This window comes from Larus michahellis, chromosome 30 (assembly GCF_964199755.1).
Source record: "Larus michahellis chromosome 30, bLarMic1.1, whole genome shotgun sequence".
Taxonomy (NCBI): domain Eukaryota; kingdom Metazoa; phylum Chordata; class Aves; order Charadriiformes; family Laridae; genus Larus; species Larus michahellis.
The window spans coordinates 861,060-880,779 of record NC_133925.1 but is presented as its reverse complement, the minus strand read 5'-3'; the positions used below and the strand labels follow the sequence as shown (position 1 = coordinate 880,779).

At 68.0% G+C, this 19,720-nt stretch overlaps 2 protein-coding genes across 2 annotated transcripts in view; one reads left to right on the top strand and one right to left on the bottom strand.

Annotated features, from left to right (window-relative positions):
- The first annotated feature begins 154 nt into the window (after positions 1-154).
- Positions 155-16,061, top strand: RNF31 (ring finger protein 31). The gene is made up of 21 exons (XM_074567888.1): positions 155-257; positions 1,479-1,766; positions 2,110-2,271; positions 3,482-3,637; positions 4,229-4,282; positions 4,571-4,622; positions 5,049-5,091; positions 5,362-5,716; positions 6,181-6,402; positions 6,486-6,750; positions 7,263-7,453; positions 9,912-10,121; positions 11,303-11,476; positions 11,713-11,811; positions 12,219-12,308; positions 12,810-12,924; positions 13,442-13,560; positions 14,249-14,362; positions 14,762-14,819; positions 14,915-15,011; positions 15,761-16,061. Exons 2-21 carry the CDS (start codon positions 1,482-1,484, stop codon positions 15,975-15,977), a joined length of 3,078 nt encoding a protein of 1,025 aa, XP_074423989.1. The 5' UTR covers positions 155-257; positions 1,479-1,481; the 3' UTR covers positions 15,978-16,061.
- A 3,324-nt stretch (positions 16,062-19,385) lies between these two features.
- Positions 19,386-19,720, bottom strand: part of DHRS1 (dehydrogenase/reductase 1) — a 9,148-nt gene continuing 8,813 nt past the window's right edge. The window contains exon 9 of the mRNA XM_074567887.1: positions 19,386-19,396. Coding sequence (XP_074423988.1) covers positions 19,386-19,396 — 11 coding nt within the window. The remainder of the gene's footprint in view (positions 19,397-19,720) is intronic.

Genomic DNA, 19,720 nt, shown 5'->3' with positions numbered 1-19,720 from the left:
CGGGGCCGCCGCCGCCCATTGGGAGCGCGGGCTGCCCTGGGGGGGCGTGGCCAAAGGCGGCGCATGCGCATGGAGGGAGCGGCGCCGCCGCCATAATTGGTGCGGGCAGCCCTTCCGTGGGCGTGGCCGGACGTGGCGTCACGGCCGGGGCGGGAAGCCGCCACTTTCCCCTTCTTCCGCCGCCGCCATTTTGCAGGCGCCGCCGGTCGGGGCGGGCGCTGCCGCCGCCTCTTCTCCCCGCCCCCCCGGCCCCTGAGGTAGGCCGGGGCTCCCCGGTGTCGTTCCGTGTGTGTGTCCCCCCCCCCTCCCTCCCCGGCTTAACCCCGCCGCGGGGCTGGGGCTCCCCGAGTTCTCCCCGCTACCGCCGGACCCTGGCACGCACCCGGCTCTGGGGTCCCTCGCAGGGGGCGGGGGAGCCTTTGCTGACAGGAATTCCCCGGGCAGCGACACGGGACACCCTCACAGGGAACCCCCACCCCCGAGAAGAACCGCCCACCAGGGACCCTTTCCTGGCGGGAATTCCCCCCCAGGGATCCCTTCCTGACAGGAATTCCCGCCCAGGGATCCTTTTCTGACAGGAATTCCCTTACAGAGACCCTTTTCTGACAGGATTGTCTCCCCAGGGATCCCTTTCTGACAGGAATTCCCCACCAGGGATCCCTTTCTGACAGGAATTCCCCACCAGGGATCCCTTTCTGACAGGAATTCCCCACCAGGGATCCTTTTCTGACAGGAATTCCCCCCCAGGCATCCTTTTCTGACAGGAATTCCCTCACAGAGATCCCTTTCTGATAGGATTCCCCCCCCGGGATCCCTTTCTGATAGGATTCCTCCCCCCCAGGATCCCTTTCTGACAGGAATTCCCTCACAAAGATGCTTTTCTGACAGGAATTTGTCCCCAGGGATCTGTTTCTGACAGGAATTTCATGCCAGGGATCCCTTCCTGACAGGAATTTCCCCCCAGGGATCCCTTTCTGACAGGATTCCACCCCCCCCGGGATCCCTTTGACAGGAATTTCCCCCCAGGAATCATTTTTTGACAGAAATTCTCTCATAGGGATCCGTTTCTGACAGGAATTTCCCCGCAGAGGTCCTTTTCTGACAAAAATTCCCTCACAAAGATGCTTTTCCGACAGGAATTTCCCCCCAGAGATCCCTTTCTGACAGGATTCCCCCCCCAGGATCCCTTTCTGACAGGAATTTCCCCCCAGGAATCCTTTCCTGACAGGAATCCCCCCCCCCGGGATGCTCTCCTCTCAAAAATTCCCCAATAACCAGCCTTTTCTGATGTCAACTTCCCCAAAAAGCGCCTTTTTTTGACAAGAATCCCCCCCCGCAAAGCAGATTTTTCTCATACAAACACACACCCCCCCCGGGACTTTGTGGGGGGGGGGGGGGGGACACAGGACCCCCGGTGGGGGGGGGGGTTTGGGCTCATTAACCCCCCCCTAAATCTCTCTTCCCCCCCCCCCCCCCAGGTGATGGCGGAAGAGGCCGAACCCCGGGGGAGCCCCCAAGCCCCTGGGGGGTCCCCCCCCCTCGCCGCCCCCCCCTCCCCCCACCAAGGGGCGCCCCCCGAGCCCGAGGAAGGGGGGTCCCCCCCCGAGCTCCCCCCGCTGCGGGCGGCGCTGGAGGCGGCTTTGCTGCGGGAACCCGGGGAGGCGACGCCGCCCGAACTGGGCCCCCTTTTGGGGCTCCCCCTGCCCCCCCCGGCCAAATGCCGCCACCTGGACGGGGTCCGGCTGCTGCGGGACAACCTGCGGCTGGTACCTTTTTTTTTTCGGGGGGGGGGGGGGGGGTTGTGGGGCAACTTAGGGGCCCGAGGGGTAATTTTGGGGTGCAGGAGAGCGGTTTATGGGGTGGGGGGGCGGTGACCTTTGGGTACGACGTGGCGATTTTGGGGTGTGGGAGGTGATTTGGGGCAGTGGGGGGGTGGGGTCAATTTTTAGGTGGGGGGGGGTTTGTAACTCGGGGGGGGGTGAGGATTTTGGGATACGTTGGAGGGGGGGTTTAGGGGGTTTGGGGGGCGATTTAAGAGGCGCGGGGGGTGCTGGGTTTTGCCCCCCCCCCCCCCGCCCCCTCCAACCCCCTGGTTTTTCTTCCCTTTAGGCGGCGGGGGGGGACCCTCCGTCGGGGCTGGGGGGGCTGCGGACGGCGCTGAGCATCCTGGAGAAATACGGGCGCAACCTGCTGCAGCCCCGGCCCCCCCGGCACTGGCGGGGCGTGCGCTTCGGCAACCCCGTCTTCCGCAGCACCGTGGGCGCCATTCGGGTACGCGGCCCCCCCCCCCGCACCGTGGGACCCCCAACTCCCCCCATGGGACCCCAATCCCCCCCCGTAGCGCCCCAATCCCCCCTGTAGGACCCCAGTCCTCCCCCATGGGACCTCAGCACCCCCTATAGGACCCATTTCCCCCCCCCACAATGGGACCCCAATCCCCCCCCATAGGCCCCAATCCCCCCCCATAGGACCCCAGCACCCCCTATAGGACCCATTTCCCCCCCCCCCCATAGGACCCCAATCCCCCCCCATAGGCCCCAGTTCCCCCCCATGGGACCCCAATCTCCCCCCATAGGCCCCAGTTCCCCCCCATGGGACCCCAATCTCCCCCCAGGGGACCCCATTTCCCCCCCCCATAGGACCCCAACACCCCCTATAGGACCATTTCCCCCCCCCCATAGGTCCCAGTTCCCCCCCATGGGACCCCAGTACCCCCTATAGGACCCATTTCCCCCCCCCCATGGGACCCCACTCCCCCCCATAAGACCCATTGCCCCCCACAGGACCCCAATGCCTCCCTATAGGACCCCAATCCCCCTGCCATGGGACCCCAGTACCCCCTATAGGACCCATTCCCCCCCCACAATGGGACCCCAATCCCCCCCATAGGCCCCACTCCCCCCCGTAAGACCCATTGCCCCCCACAGGACCCCGATCCCTCCCCATAGGACCCCAATCCCCCCTAAATCACCCCAATCCCCCCCCCATAGGCCCCAATCTCCCCTATAGGACCCCGATCCCTCCCTATAGGACCCCAATCTCCCCCCATAGGACCCCAGTTTCCCCTCCATGGGACCCCAATCCCCCCCATAGGCCCCAGCTCCCCCCCCCGCCATGGGACCCCACTCCCCCCATAGGCCCCTATTTCCCCCCATGGGACCCCACTCCCCCCATAGGCCCCAGCTCCCCCCCCCGCCATGGGACCCCACTCCCCCCATAGGCCCCTATTTCCCCCCATGGGACCCCACTCCCCCCATAGGCCCCAGCTCCCCCCCCCGCCATGGGACCCCACTCCCCCCATAGGCCCCAGTTCCCCCCCTATGGGACCCCACTCCCCCCATAGGACCCCAATCCCTCCCTATAGGATCCCAATCCCCCGCCATGGGACCCAGTTCCCCCCCATGGGACGCCACTGCTCCCCCCGGCCCCCCCCCCGGCCCCGCTGCCCCCCGCCCCACGGCGCGCCTGGCCTGTCTCGCAGGGGGGCCGGGGGGTGCTGCGCCTGCTGGGCTACACGGAGGAGACGGGGGAGGGGCTGAGCTTCCCCCCGGGGCAGGGGGCGCCCCACGGCCCCCGCGTGGCCGCCGTCACCGCCGACGTCCTGCTGCTGCGCGCAGAGCTGGACCTGCTGCTGGCCGTCAGCAACTGGGCACACTGGGGGGCACTGGGGGGCACGGGGGGGGACTGGGGGGGGGTCACTGGGGGGGACTGGGAGGCACTGGGGGGGACTGGGATTGACTGGGGGGACTGGGTGGTCACTGGGAGAGACTGGGGGGGGTCACTGGGGGGGACTGGGAGGCACTGGGGGGGACTGGGATTGACTGAAGGGCACTGGGAGGGACGGGGACAGACTGAGGGAGTCACTGGGGGGGACTGGGAGGCACTGGGGGGTCACTGGGGGGGACTGGGAGGCACTGGGGGGGACTGGGATTGACTGAAGGGCACTGGGAGGGACTGGGGGGGGTCACTGGGGGGGACTGGGACAGACTGGGGGGGTCACTGGGAGGGACTGGGAGGCACTGGGGGGTCACTGGGGGGGACTGGGGTTGACTGAAGGGCACTGGGAGGGACTGGGGGGGGGTCACTGGGGGGGACTGGGAGGCACTGGGGTGGGATTAGACGGCACTGCAGGGGACGGAAAGGACTGATTGGGACATACTGGGGGATACTGGTCTGTACTGGTTTATACTGGTGCGGCTCTGACGCTGTGTCCCCTCCCCACCTCCAGAACCAGCACCCCAACCCCCAGTTCTTCACCGACATCCTGGCAGGGGGGGGCGAGGTGAGCGGGGACTGGGGGGGACTGGGAGGGACTGGGGGGGCACAGAGCTGTACTGGGGGGGACTGGGAGGGGCACAGAGCCATACTGGGAGGGACTGGGGGGGCACAGAGCAGTACTGGGAGGGACTGGGGGGGCACAAAGCCGTACTGGGAGGGACTGGGGGGCGCACAGAGCTGTACTGGGGGGGACTGGGCGGTACCAGGGGGAGGGGGTGGGTGTCACTGGTCCATACTGGTCTGTACTGGTGTGAACTGGGCGGGCTCCTCTCCCCCCCCCTCCCCCAACCAGGAGCTGCTGGTGCCGGATTCGCTGCCCATAAGGGCTGGGGGCGGCCCCACAGGTAGGGGGGGGGCACGGGGGGGGGGGCTCTATAGGGGCTGGGGGGGGCTCTATAGGGCTGGGGGGGGGCTCTATAGGGGCTGGGGGGGCTCTATACGGCTGGGGGGCTCTGGGGGGGCTCTATAGGGGCTGGGGGGGCTCTATAGGGGCTGGGGGGGCTCTGGGGGGGATCTATAGGGGCTGGGGGGGTTCTATAGGGGCTGGGGGGCTCTGGGGGGATCTATAGGGGCTGGGGGGGTTCTATAGGGGCTGGGGGGGCTCTAGGGGGGCTCTATAGGGGCTGGGGGGCTCTGGGGGGGATCTATAGGGGCTGGGGGGGCTCTGGGGGGGATCTATAGGGCTGGGGGGGCTCTATAGGGGCTGGGGGGTCTGTAGGTGCCCCATAGGTGCCGTGCGGGTGCTGAGGCTCTTGCCCCCCCCCCCCCAGGCGGGACCCCCCCCGGCAGCAGCCCCCCGCGGGGAGAGCTCAGGTAACCTACAGCGACCCCTAAGCTGCCCTATAGCGACCCCTAAGCTGCCCTATAGCGGCCCAGCCCTGCCCTATAGCGCCCCAAACAATCCCTGTGGGCCTTGGGGCAGCCCCGTGCCCCCCCCCCCCCCCCAAATCCCCTATAGCCCCCCCCCAAGTGCCCTATAGCCCCACAGGACCCACAGGACCTCCCCCCAAATCCCTTCTAGCCCCATAGCGGGGGTTATGGGGCTCTATGGGGTCCCTCACCCCCCCCTCTCTTGCCCCCCAGCTCCTCTCTCCCCCCGTGGCCACACCAGACCTGCCAGCGCCCCACCTCCGTGGGGCAGCCCCACGGCGCTACGGGGCTGCCCCCCGCATCCGGGGGGCCGCCCCCCACCTCCGCCGGGCAGCCCCCCAGCTCCATGCCGCTGCCCCCCACCTCCGCGGGGCGATCCCCTATGCCTAAGGGCCAACCCCCCGGCGCTGTGGGGCAGCCCCCCGCATCTGTGGGGCAGCCCCCCGGCAGCGGCGACTCGGGGGGCTGGGCCTGCGCCTCCTGCACCTTCCTCAACCCCGGCCCCAGCGTCCTCTGCGAGGTCTGCGAGCGCCCCCGCCTCGCCCGGAGGCCCCCCCCCGCCCCACAGGTCAGTCTCGGGGGGGGGGGGGGGGCCCACATCTATGGGGCTGGACCCACATCTATGGGGCAGAAGGCACCCAGGCGTTTGGGGGTAACCCAGGTGTCCGGGGGGGGGTGAAAAAGGGGACCCAGGTGTCGGGATCTCCCTAGAAAGAGAACCCAGTTGTCCGGGGGGTGGTGGTGGGGGGGGCCCTAAATCTATGGGGCTGGACCCACAACTATGGGGCAGAAAGCAGCCAGGCGTCCCAGACCCACATCTATGGGGGAGGAGGGACCCAGGAGTGCGGGAGCCCCCAGAACCGCCCCCGAAAGGGAACCCAGGCGTCCGGGGTGACCCCCCATCTATAGGCTGGGCCCCACATCTATGGGGCTGGACCCCCGTCTATAGGGCGGGGAGGAGGGGGGGCCCAGGCGCCCGCCTCCCCCCCCCCCCGCTCAAAGGACCCCCCCCCCGTGTCCCCCCCCCCCCAGGGCTGGCAGTGCCCCCACTGCACCTACTGGAACCGCCGCCGCCCGGGAGGGGGGTGTGAGGTGTGTCACCGCGGGGGGGGGACGGCGCCCCCCCCGCAACCAGCGCAGGGCCCCGGCCGTGGGGGGGAGCCCCCCCCGACCCCCCGGAGCCCCCCCCGGATCCCCGGCGCGGCGGCAGCAGCGGCTGCTGGAGGGGGGCGACGCGTCGTCGCCATCGTCAGGGTGAGACGGGGCGGGGGGGGGGGGGGCAAGGGGGGGGGTGTCCGTGGCCACCCCGCGGGCTGACCCCCCCCCCATCCCGGCAGCGGCGGAGGCGGCGGGGTTCCGGCGGAGGCGGTGGTGGGGGCGGCGCTGGAGCAGGGCCCCCCGGCGGGGCGGGCGGTGGGGCGGGCGCTGGCGGGGCTGGGGGCGGCGCTGGGGGCGCTGGCGGGGCGGCGGAGAGGCGGGGGGAGGCCGAGGCGGGGGGCCCTTGGGGGCCCTGTCCCTGCGGGAGGCCGCCCGCGCCTGGGCCCGCGCCCAGGGCCACCCCAGCGCGCCCTGCAGGCCGCCATGGGCCACCGCCGCCGGCAGGTGCGTGCCGGGCTGGGGGGCGGGGCTTGGGAGGGGCGGGGCCAATGGGCTGGGGGCGGGGTTTCCCTTTCCCTATAGGGCAGCGCTGGGAGGAGGGGGCGTGGCTTGGAGTGCAGGGGCGGGTTTTAAGGTGGGGGCGTGGCCACGGGAGCACAACTATTGGTTGGTGGTGGGTGGGCGGATTTAAAGAGCTGGAGGCGTGGTCAGCAGGCACGGGGCGGGGCTAAAGAGCCGGGGGCGTGGCCAAATAGCCAGGGGGTTAATGGGCTGTGGGCGTGGTTAGGGATTTTAGGGGCGGGGTCAATGGTGGATGGGCGTGTCTAGCAGGATTGGGGGCGTGGCCATGCGGCTCAGGCAGAGCCTGGCCGGGGGGACACCAGGCCGTACTGGTGTTACTGGGAGCTGCTGGTGGGTCCCCCCCCCAGGCCCCAAGGCCATACTGGGGCGGGGAAGGGGGGTGAGGGTGTCTCACACTGGGCCGTACTGGGCCTTACTGGGCCCTCCCGGCGCAGCTGCGGGTGCTGGCGGCGCTGGGGTTCGGGGAGCGGGCGGCGGCGGCGGGGCCCTCTACCAGAACGGGGGGGACGCCTGGGGGGCGCTGGGGGACCTGCAGCGCCGGCGGCTCCAGCCCTTCCTGCGCCGCCTCTGGGACCCCCAGCAGCCCCCCCTCGACTTCCCAGAGCCCCGACCAGCAGGTGCGTGTGTGCCGGGAGGGGGTCCGGGGTTACTGGGAGGGGGTTTATGTTACTGGGAGGGGGGTTCTGTTACTGGTGGGGGGTCTGGGGTTACTGGGAGGGGCATTGGAGTTACTGGTGGGGGGCCTGGGGTTACTGGGAGGAGGTTTATGTTATTGGGAGGGGGTCTGGGGTTACTGGGAGGGGGCTTATGTTACTGGTGGGGGGCCTGGGGTTACTGGGAGGGGGATTGGAGTTACTGGGAGGGGGTCCGGGGTTACTGGTGGGGGGCCTGGGGTTACTGGGAGGGTGTTTATGTTACTGGGACAGGGTCTGGGGTTACTGGGAGGGCGTCTGGGGTTACTGGGAGGGGGATTGGAGTTACTGGTGGGGGGCCTGGGGTTACTGGGAGGGGGTCTGGGGTTACTGGGAGGGTGTTTATGTTAGTGGGACGGGGTCTGGGGTTACTGGGAGGGGGCCTGGGGTTACTGGGAGGGGGTCCTGGGTTACTGGTGGGGGGCCTGGGGTTACTGGGAGGGTGTTTATGTTAGTGGGATGGGGTCTGGGGTTACTGGGAGGGGGCCTGGGGTTACTGGGAGGGGGTCTTGGGTTACTGGTGGGGGGCCTGGGGTTACTGGGAGGGTGTTTATGTTAGTGGGACGGGGTCTGGGGTTACTGAGAGGGGGTCCGGGGTTACTGGGAGGGGGCCTGGGGTTACTGGGAAGGGGTCCTGGGTTACTGGGAGGGGGTCTTGGGTTACTGGGAGGGGGTCCGGGGTTACTGGTGGGGGGCCTGGCGTTACTGGGAGGGTGTTTATGTTAGTGGGACGGGGTCTGGAGTTACTGAGAGGGGGTCCGGGGTTACTGGGAGGGGGCCTGGGGTTACTGGGAAGGGGTCCTGGGTTACTGGGAGGGGGTCTTGGGTTACTGGGAGGGGGTCCGGGGTTACTGGTGGGGGGCCTGGGGTTACTGGGAGGAGGTTTATGTTAGTGGGACGGGGTCTGGGGTTACTGAGAGGGGGTCTGGGGTTACTGGGAGGGGGCCTGGGGTTACTGGGAGGGGGTCCTGGGTTACTGGGAGGGGGTCCGGGGTTACTGGTGGGGGGCCTGGGGTTACTGGGAGGGTGTTTATGTTAGTGGGAGGGGGTCTGGGGTTACTGGGAGGGGGTTTCTGTCACTGGGAGGGGGTCCGGGGTTACTGGTATGGGGGCTGGTGTTACTGGGAGGGGGTCCGGGGTTACTGGGAGGGGGCTTATGTTACTGGTGGGGGGTCTTGGATTACTGGGAGGGGGTTTTTGTCACTGGGAGGGGGTCTGGGGTTACTGGGAAGGGGTCCTGGGTTACTGGGAGGGGGTCTTGGGTTACTGGGAGGGGGTCCGGGGTTACTGGTGGGGGGCCTGGCGTTACTGGGAGGGTGTTTATGTTAGTGGGACGGGGTCTGGGGTTACTGAGAGGGGGTCCGGGGTTACTGGAGGGGGGCCTGGGGTTACTGGGAAGGGGTCCTGGGTTACTGGGAGGGGGTCTTGGGTTACTGGGAGGGGGTCCGGGGTTACTGGTGGGGGGCCTGGGGTTACTGGGAGGAGGTTTATGTTAGTGGGACGGGGTCTGGGGTTACTGAGAGGGGGTCTGGGGTTACTGGGAGGGGGCCTGGGGGTTACTGGGAAGGGGTCCTGGGTTACTGGGAGGGGGTCCGGGGTTACTGGTGGGGGGCCTGGGGTTACTGGGAGGGTGTTTATGTTAGTGGGAGGGGGTCTGGGGTTACTGGGAGGGGGTTTCTGTCACTGGGAGGGGGTCCGGGGTTACTGGTATGGGGGCTGGTGTTACTGGGAGGGGGTCCGGGGTTACTGGGAGGGGGCTTATGTTACTGGTGGGGGGTCTTGGATTACTGGGAGGGGGTCTTGGATTACTGGGAGGGGGTTTCTGTTACTGGGAGGGGGTCTGGGGTTACTGGGAAGGGGTCCTGGGTTACTGGGAGGGGTCTTGGGTTACTGGGAGGGGGTTCCGGGGTTACTGGTGGGGCCTGGCGTTACTGGGAGGGTGTTTATGTTAGTGGGACGGGGTCTGGAGTTACTGGGAGGGGGCCTGGGGTTACTGGGAGGGGGCCTGGGGTTACTGGGAAGGGGTCCTGGGTTACTGGGAGGGGGTCTTGGGTTACTGGGAGGGGGTCCGGGGTTACTGGTGGGGGGCCTGGGGTTACTGGGAGGGTGTTTATGTTAGTGGGAGGGGGTCTGGGGTTACTGGGAGGGGGTTTCTGTCACTGGGAGGGGGTCCGGGGTTACTGGTATGGGGGCTGGTGTTACTGGGAGGGGGCTTTATGTTACTGGTGGGGGGTCTTGGATTACTGGGAGGGGATCTTGGATTACTGGGAGGGGGTTTCTGTCACTGGGAGGGGGGTCCGGGTTACTGGGAGGGGTTTGGGGTTCCTGGGGGGGTTCTGTGAGGGGGCGCGGGGGGGCCCGCAGCCCGGCTGAGCCCCTGCCCGGCGGCAGGCGGTGGTGCGGCGGGCGCTGGCCACGCTGGGGGTGGCGAGCTGGGGCCGGGCCGTGCTGGTGGCCAGCCTGGGGCGGGAGCTGGGGCTGGGCCCGCGGGCGCTGGGGGAGCTGGTGGAGGCCGTGGGGCTCTGCCCCGACCGCGCCGCCCTGCGCCGCCGCCTGCGCTGCGAGTGCGCCGTCTGCGGGGGGGGGCTGCCCCGCCAGCAGGTACCGCGGGGGGCACGGGGGGAACTGGGGGGGACTGGAGGGGATGGGGGAACTGGGGGGGACTGGGGGAACTGGGGGGGGATGGAGGGAACTGGGGGGGGATGAGGAAATGGGGGGGACTGGGGGAACTGGGGGGGGATGGGGGAACCGGGGAAACTGGGGGGAACTGGGAGGGGATGAGGGAAATGGGGGGGGGGGACTGGGGAACTGGGGGGGGATGGGGGAACCGGGGAAACTGGGGGGAACTGGGAGGGGATGAGGGAAATGGGGGGGGACTGGGGGAACTGGGGGGGGATGGGGGAACCGGGGAAACTGGGGGGAACTGGGAGGGGATGAGGGAAATTGGGGGGGGGACTGGGGGAACTGGGGGGGGATGGAGGGAACTGGGGGGGGATGGGGGAACCGGGGAAACTGGGGGGAACTGGGGGGGGACGGGGGAAATGGGGGGGGATGGGGGAAACTGGGAGGGGATGGGGAAACGGACTGGGGAAACTGGTGGGGATGGGGAAACTGGGGGGTGACGGGGGAAACTGTGGATATTGGGGGGAAGTGGGGGGGACTGGGGGGGATGGGGGAAACGGGACTGGGGGAACTGGGAGGGGATGAGAGGAACTGGGAGGGGACGGAGGGAACTGGGGAAATTGGGGGGAACTGGGGGGACTGGGGGAACTGGGAGGGGATGGGGGACCTTGAGGGGATGTGATGGGGGGAACTGGGAGGGGACGGGGGAAATGGGGGGGGGACTGGGGGAACTGGGAGGGGATGGGGGGGGATGGAGGGAACTGGGGAAATTGGGGGAACTGGGAGGGGACTGGGATGGAATTGGGGAATGTGGGAAAACTGGGGGGAACTGGGAGAGGATGGGGGAAACTGGGGGGGACTGGGGGGGGGGGATGGGGGGAACTGGGAGAGGATGGGGGAAACTGGGGGGGACTGGGGGGGGGGATGGGGGGAACTGGGAGAGGATGGGGGAGACTGGGGAAACTGGGGGGGACTGGGGAGGACTGGGAGGGGATGGGGGGAACTGGGGGGAAACAGGGGGAATGGTGAAACTGGGGGGGGGGGGGGGGCGGGAATGGGGGGTCGGGGGGTGGAGCGGGGAAACCGGGGGGTACTGGGAGGGGGCGGGGGGGGGGCCTGCGGGGCGCCGTGACCCCCCCCCGCCCCCCCCCCCCCGGCAGATGCAGTGGCTGACGGGCTGCGAGTGCCCGCTGTGCCCCGAGTGCTTCCGCCTGCACTTCACCATCGGCGTCAAGGAGCGGGGGGTGCGCGACCTGGTGTGCCCCGCCTGCGGCAAGCCCGACCTGGGCGACGAGGGGCAGCGCCTCTGCTACTTCTCCACCCTCGACACCCAGGTCTGCGACCCACACCCCGCCCCACATCGCCCCCCTCCCCCCGCCGCCCCACCTGGGCCAGGAGGGGCCGCCCCCCAAGTCCCCGCGCCCCGTAAATGGGTCCCAGAGGGGCGCTCTGCCCTGCAAGGGACTCTCTGCCCCACAAGTGGCTCACGGGGTGGGGTCTGCGGTGCCCCCCCGAGTGCTCTCGGGGGCTGTGGGGCTGCGTGGGGGTCTGACCCACGGCTGCCCCCCAGCTACGGCAGTGCCTGGACCCCGACACCTACCAGCTCTTCACCCAGAAGCTGACGGAGCTGGAGCTGCTGCGGGACCCCAAGTTCCTCTGGTGCATCCAGGTGGGGGGCCGGGGGGCCTGGGGGGGGCAGAAGGAGGCGCTATAGGGCAGAAGGCGGCTCTGTGGGGCTGGGGAATCTATGGGGCTGGGGGAGGGATCTATAGGGCCGGGGGGAGTCTGTGGAGCCAGAGGGGGGGAAGCTATGGGGCTGGAGGGGGGGGAATGTGGAACTGGGAGGACTCTACGGGGTGGGAGGGGAGCTGTGGGGCTGGGGGAAGGGATCTGTGGGGCAGTGGGGGGATCTATGGGGCAGGGGGGAGTCTGTGGGAAGGATCTATGGGGCTGGAGCGGGTTTGTGGAACCGGAGCGGGGAGCTCTATGGGGCAGGGGAGGTGTCTATGGGGCTGGGGGGGGGGACTCTGGGGGTCAGGCCGTGGGGCTGACCCCCTCCCCCCCTTGCCCCCCAAGTGCTCGTTTGGGTTCATCTTCGAGGCGGAGCAGGGCCCGGCCCAGTGTCCCCAGTGCCAGCAGCGCTTCTGCCCCCGCTGCCAGCGCCCGGTGCGGGATGTGGGGAGATGTGGGGCTGGGGGGACCCTATGGGGCTGAGGAGGGGGATGTGGAACTGGAAAGATGTGGGGCTGGGGCAGGATGTGATGCTGGGGGGTTGTGGGGCTGAGGGGGAATATGGGGCTGGAAGGTCCCCATGGGGCAGTTGTGGGGCCCTGTGGGTTGGCTGTGGGTCACTATGGGGCATCTGTGGGTCGCTGTGTGTCCCTATGGGGCGGCTGTGGGTCACTATGGGGTGTTGGAGGACCCTATACAGCAGCTGTGGGTCACTATGGGGCAGTGTGGGTCCCCATGGGGTGGCTGTGGGTCACTATGGGGCACCCATGGGGTGTTGGGGGTCCCTATGGGGCCGCTATGGGTTGCTATGGGTCCCTGTGGGTCACTATGTGGTGGTTGTGGGTCCCTATGGGGTGGCTGGGGGTCGCTATGGGTCCCTGTAGGTCACTGGGGCGGCTGTGGGTCGCCGTGGGGTGACACCGCCCCCCCTGGCAGTGGGACCCCCAACACGCCTCCCTCTCCTGCGCCGAGTTCGGGGCCTGGCTGGGCGCCCGTGACCCACAAGCGGCGCCCGTGGGGCTGGCGGCTTTTCTGCGGGAACACGGCATCGGTGGGTGCCCCACAGCACTTGGGGGTCTGGGAACTGGGCGGGGGGGTCACCCTGCCCCATGGCTCACTTGGGGGGCTGGGGACAAGACACCCATGGCACTGCATGTGGTGGTGTGTGGGTACAGCCCAGCCCCACGGCTCTGCCCCATAGTCCAGCCCCATAGCTGCCCCATGGTTCAGCCCTATGGCTCTGCCCCACAGCCCACCTCCAGAGCTACCCCATGGCCCTGCCCCACAGCCCACCTCCATGGCTCTGCCCCACGTCCCAGCCCCATGCCCCAGCCCTACAGCCCAGACCCACGGCTCTGCCCCACGTCCCAGCCCCACGCCTGTCCCATGGCCCAGCCCCATGGCCCAGCCCCATGGCTCTGCACTATGGCCCTGCCCCACACCTGCCCCCTATCTGCCCCACTGCCCCATGACTCTGCCCCACACCCCAGCCCCACACCTGCTCTATGGCCCTGCCCTATGGCCCAGCCCCACAGCTGCCCCATGCCTGCCCCCCGTGTGCCCCACAGCGTGCCCACGGTGTGGGGTGTGGTTCGCGCTGGCGCGGGGCGGGTGCCTGCACTGCCAGTGCTCCCAGTGCCGCCACCACTTCTGCTGCGCCTGCGGGCACCCCTTCCACCCCAAGGACGTGAGTGGGGCGGGGGCCGTGGGGTGGGGGGGCTGTGGGGTCCCTATGGGGCGGGGGGATGTCCCTATGGGGCTGGGGGGCTCCCTACAAGGTCCCTATGGGGCGGGGGTGGGGTCTGTACGGGGCTGGAGGAATCCCTGTGGGGCTGGGGGGGCCCCCACAAGGTCCTTATGGGGTGGGGGTGGGGTCTCTATGGGGCTGAAGGGGTCCCTGTGGGGCTGAGGGGGGTCTCTATGGGGCTGGGGGGGGCCCTACAAGGTCCCTGTGGGGCGGGGGTGGGGTCTCTATGGGGCTGGAGGAGTCCCTGTGGGGCTGAGGGGAGTCCCACAGGGTCTCTGTGGGGATGAGTGACTCTCCCTGGGGGTCTCTATGGGGCTGAAGGGGTCCCTGTGGGGCTGAGGGGGGTCCCACGGGGTCTCTGTGGGGATGAGTGACTCTCCCTGGGGGTCTCTATGGGGCTGAAGGGGTCCCTATGTGGCTGGAGGAGGTCTCTGTGGGGCAGAGGGTCTCTATGGGGCTCAAGGGGTCTCCACAGGATCCCTGTGGGGCAGGGGGGTCCTCTAGGGGGCTGGAGGGAGTCCCCACGGGGCAGGGGGGTGTCTCTCCCTGGGGGTGTCTGTGGGGCGGGGGGTTTGCCGTGGGGCAGGGCGTCGCTGTGGGGCGGCCGTGGGTCTGAGGCCCCCCCCAGCGCTGCCCCGAGGAGGGCTGTCCCCTGCGGGGGTCCCTGCACGGCCACCACCCCCGCGACTGCCTCTTCTACCTGCGCGACTGGGAGCCCCCCCGCCTCCAGCGCCTCCTGCGGGTGCGCTATGGGGCAGCTGTGGGGCGGGGGGCGGGGCTGTTGGGCAGGAGCCGAGGGGGCGGGGGGGGCACTGGGGTGGTGTGAGGGCATCTGGAGGGCACTTGGGGGCCGCTGTGGGGCGGCTGGGAGTCATGTGGGTCTTTATGGGGTAGTTGGGGGTCATGTGGGTCTCTATGGGGCAGTTGGGGGTCACTGTGAGGCACTTTGCTGCAGTGGGGCACTTGGGGGTCGCTGGGGCTCTCTATGGGGCAGCTGGGGCTCTCTATGGGGCACTATAGGGTGCTTGGGGCTCGCTGTGGGGCAGTGGTGGGGTTCTACAGGACACTTGTGGGTCGCAGTGGGGCAGTTGGGGGTGGCTGTGGGTTGCTGTGGGTCACTTGTGGGTCGCCTGCCCCCCAGGAAGGAGGGGTGCCCTTCGACACGGAGCCGCCGGCCGAAGCCCAGCCTGTGCCCGGAGGTGGGGACCCCCCTTTCCCCCCTTTTCCCACCCACCCCCGCCATGCCCCCCAAGTGTGGGGCAGGCGTGGGGCGGGCGCTGAGGCTGTGGCGCAGGGGGCTGTGGGGTGCTGGAGCAGAAGGAGACGGGGGCCGGGCTGCGGGACGAGCCCTGTGGCAGAGACATCCCCCCAGGCCACGCCGGCCTCTGCCGGTGAGTGGGGCGCTATGGGGTGGGCCCTATGGGGCACTTGGGGGTTCTTTGAGGTCCCTATGGGGTATTTAGGGGCGCCTGTGGGGCACTTTGGGGTCCCCGGGGGGGATGTTTGGGCCCTATGGGGCACTGGGGGGGTGATAGGGAATCGATATAGGGTCACTGTGGGGCACCTGGGGGTCTTGGGGGGATGTTTGCACCCCCTGTGGGGCACTTGGGGGTCGCTATGGGGTACCTGGGGTCCCTATGGGGCACTTACGGGCCCCTGTGGGGAACCTGGGGGTCTCAGGGGTGTTCGGGTCCCCTGTGGGGCAGTTGGGGGTCCCAGGAGAGGCATTTCAGGCCCCTAGAGGGCACTTATGGGCCCTCTGTGGGGCACCTGGGAGTCCCTTGGGGGGGGGGGGGGGGGGAGTTGGGGTCCCTATGGGGCACCTGGGAGTCGTTATGGGGTCCCAGGGGGGTCTTTAGACCATATGGGACAGTCGTGGGGGGGTGATATGTGGTCCTTATGGGGTGTCTGGGTTCCCTATGGGGCACATGGGGGTCCCTCTGGGGTACTGGGGGGGGCCCTATGGGGCATTTAGGGGTCCCTATGGGGTACCTGGGCCCTCTGTGGGGCACCTGGGGGTCCCTTGGGGGGTGTCTGAGGTCCCTAAGAGGCATTTAGGGTGCCTGTGGGGCACCGGGGGGGGGGGGGGGGCGGTCCCTGTGGGTCGGGGCTGAGGCCGTACGCGCCTCCCGGCCGGCAGGGGCCACTACACGGAGTACCTGGTGGGGCTCATCAACGAGCACGGGCTGGACCCGGCGCGTCTCTACTCGCGGGCCGAACTACGGGCGGCGGCAGAACGCCACCTACCGGCCGGGAGACCGCCCCGCGACCCGGCCGAGAGCGAAGCCGACTACGACCGGCGCCTGCGCCGCCTGCTGGAGACGGAGGCGCCGCTGGCCACGCCCCCCCGCCGCTGACCACGCCCCCCCGCGCCATTGAAGAACGCGGCGCTGGCCACGCCCCCCCCCTCCCGGCAGGGTCAATAAAGGCAGCGCTGGCCACGCCCACGCGTGATGAGGGGGCGGGGCCTCGGGGGGAGGCGGAGCCAATGGGGAGGCAGGGCCTCGGAGGGGGGCGGGGGTAGGGGGGCGGGGCCTGGGGGAAGCAGAGCCAATGGGGGGGCCAGGCTTCGAAGGGGCGGGGCTTGCGGCTGCCCCACAAGTGCCCCATCTCTGCCCCCCCCCCGCCCTATAGGGACACACACACCCCGGGATCCATAGTTTCCCCCCCCCGGGACTCACAGAAACCCCCCGGGACCGCCATAAACCCTCCCCCGGGACGCATAGACAACCTCCGAGACCCCCAACTCCCCCTCACGGGACCCACAGAAAACCCCGGGACCCCAAAGACACTCCGGGAACCACAGCACCACCACCCCCCCCCGCCGCCAGGACCTATAGACCGCCCCGGAACCAAGAGGAACACCACACACCCCCACCCCGGGACCCTCCAGACGCCCCGGGACCCTCCCGAACCCCCCCAGGAACCCCAGCGCCTCTGGAACCCACTGACGCCCCCCCGCCCCAGGACCCACAGACGCGCCCGAACCCCCCCCCCCGGGACCCACAGCCCATCACCGCGTCCGTGAGGTCCGGAGAGAACGGAACGCCCACCCGCCGCCTTCGCCCCCCGCCGCTGTCTGCCCGCCGCCGCTCCCTCACGCTGAGGAGAAAGCCCGGGAAAGCGGCGGCGCCCGCTGATTGGCCGGTGCCGCAAGGAGGGAAGGCCTCCCATTGGCTCTGCTGTCTCCAGGGGGAGGGAGGGAGGCGCCGATTGGTCGCCGCTTTCCCGCCGCTGTCGTCCCGCCCCCTCGCTGAGGGGAGCGAGGCGCTGATTGGCTCGGCGGCGCTGAGGCGAGCGGGTCGCTGATTGGCGGCGGGGGGGGGGCGAGGTGATATAAGGCGGGGCGCGCCGCCTGCCCCCTCCGTCGGGCGGCGGCGGGCGACAGCGGCGGGTTCCCCTCGGCTCCGGCGCCAATTAGCGCTAATTAATGACTAATTAGCGACTGACTGCCCCCCAGCGACCTCCCGAGAGGCGGTGGAGAGCAGCGGCGGTTTAAATTAATTAACGGGGGGCGGGGAGGGGCGTTAGTTGGGGCGGGGCCGGCCCGGCCCTTAATTAGGGGTTAATTAGCGGGTGCAGTTAGCAGCCGCTAATTTTTAAGGCTTTATTTGGGCCGGTTTGGGACCCTTTTCGACCGAAATTCGGGGGTTAAAGGGTTGAATTGATCTTAATTGGATTTGCGGTTTGGCGGGGGGGAGGTTTTGAGCAAAACGCTCTTAATTAAATTAATCTGTTAATTAAAGCGAGACGTTTAGAAGGGGGGAGGGGCCGCGATTGGGGCCGGTTTGGGGGATTTTGGGGGCCAAATTCGGCTTTTTCAAAGGCTTAATTTATTTAAATTAACATGTATGGGGCTGGAGTTCCCGCTTTGGGGAACTTTTAGGAGTTTAAAGCAATTTTCCCCCTAAAATACCTTTTAAAACCTATTTATTTAAATTAATAAGTTAAGATATTGTATGAATTAACCTTATTTAACATTTCAACCGGGTCCGTGCCGGCTTTTGGGGCTGTTTCCCGGGATTTTGGGGCCAACTCCGGCTTTTTTTAATAATCTTTTATTTATTTAGATTATTATATTTAAATTTGGGGGATTTTAAAGGCGGGGGGGGGGGGTAGTTTTGAGGTCTTTTCCTGGGCTTTTGGGGCAAAAAAGTGGGGTTTTAAACCTCTTTAGTTATTGCGGATTAAGCGCTTCAATTCGCTGAAGTGATTTTAATGTTATTTAATATAAAACTATTTAAATTTGGGTGAAAATATTTAAATTTATTTAAACTCGCTCCATTTCGAGGCTAAAGCTGCCCTTTTCGGCCGCCTTTTTTTAACCTCAATTCATAATTTTAACGCACTTGGGGGGGGGGGGGGGGTTTGGGGCCAAACCCGCCTTTTATTTAAACCAGTTAATTTATTTAAGCCGCTTATTTATTTATATTGCTCTATTTTGCGTGACGTCGTTTTTTCGGGGGGGGGTCTTTTGGGGGTCTCGGAGGGGGTTTTACCCCCCCCCCCCCCTCCTCGCCGCCGTTGCCCCAATTTTGGGGGTTTTTCTTTTTTTTTTCCTCCCCCCCCCCTATTTTTTGCCGCCCCGCCCCAGATTTTTGGGGCCAATTGAAGGCTTTTTTGGGCCGCCGCCATGTTCTACTACCCCGAGGTGCTGCAGCGCCGCAGCGGCTGCTTCGGCGTCATCTGGTAGGTGCCGTTTTGGGCTGAAACGGGGGATTTCGGGGCTCGGGGTGGTGGGGGGTCGGGTTCTTTTTGGGGTGAAAGCGGCTGATTTTGGGTCTTTCCCCCCCCCCCCCCCCCCCAGGCTGGCGGCCACCTGCAGCTCGCGGCTGGTGCGGCGGGAGTACCTGCGGGTGGACGTGCCCCACACCTGGTACCGCCGGGGGGGGGCGGGGACGGGGCGCTTTGGGGCGAATTCTGCCAGAAACGGGGTCGCGATGGGAATGAACGGGCCGCCCCGGGCCCGCCCCCTCCCTCTGCGGGCCAATGGGGTGAATGGGATGGCGGTAACCCCGCCCCCTTCCTCTGCGGGCCAATGGGGTGAATGGGACAGCAGAGACTCCGCCCCCTCTGCAGGACAATGGGGTGAATGGGACGGCGGTGACTCCGCCCCCTCCCTCTGCAGCCCAATGGGGGTGGACGGAATGGCGATGACTCCGCCCCCTCCTCTGCGGCCCAATGGGGTGAAGGGGCCACGCTGGCTCCGCCCCCTCCCTCTGCGCGCCAGTGAATGGGACGGCAGTGACTCTGCCCTCTCCCTCTGCGGGCCAATGGGGTGAAGGGGTTTGCCCTGGCACCGCCCCCTTGCGTGTTCATAGGCGACCCTGACTCCGCCCCCTCCCCCTGCGGGCCAATGGGGTGAATGGACCGCCGTGGCTCCGCCTCCCCCCTGCGCGTCACCGGGCCGTCCTGGCCCCGCCCCCTTCACGCCCCAATGGAGTGAATGGGACGGTGGTGACTCCGCCCCCTCCCTCTGCTGACCAATGGGGTGAATGGACCCACGGCGGTTCCGCCCCCCCCGGTGTACGATTGGCCGAGGCCGTGACCCCGCCTCTCCCTCCCCCCCCCCCCCGCAGCGCGGCGCTGGTGGCGTTCGTGAATGGGCGCAGCGGGTGGGAGGTGCCGCCCCCGCCCCCCGGGGCCCCGCCCCCCCGCTGCTCCCTCTACCTGGCGGCGCTGCTGCAGCTGGGGCTGGTGCGGGTCTTCAGGCGGCAGTGCGGCGTGCTGCTGGGTACGGCCCGCCCGGGGGGGCGTCTGGGGGGCTAGGGGGTCCCTGGGGGGGGATCTGAGGGGTTATGGGGGTCACTAGGGGGTTATGGGGGTCCCTGGGGGGGTTATGAGGGGTTATGGGGGTCACTAGGGGGTCATGGGGGGGGATATGGGGGGTTATGGGGGTCACTAGGGGGTTATGGGGGTCCCTGGGGGGGGATTGGGGGGTTATGGGGGTCACTAGGGGGTCATGGGGGGGGATATGGGGGGTTATGGGGGTCCCTGGGGGGGGATTGGGGGGTTATGGGGGTCACTAGGGGGTTGTGGGGGTCCCTGGGGGGGGATTGGGGGGGTTATGGGGGTCACTAGGGGGTCATGGGGGGGGATA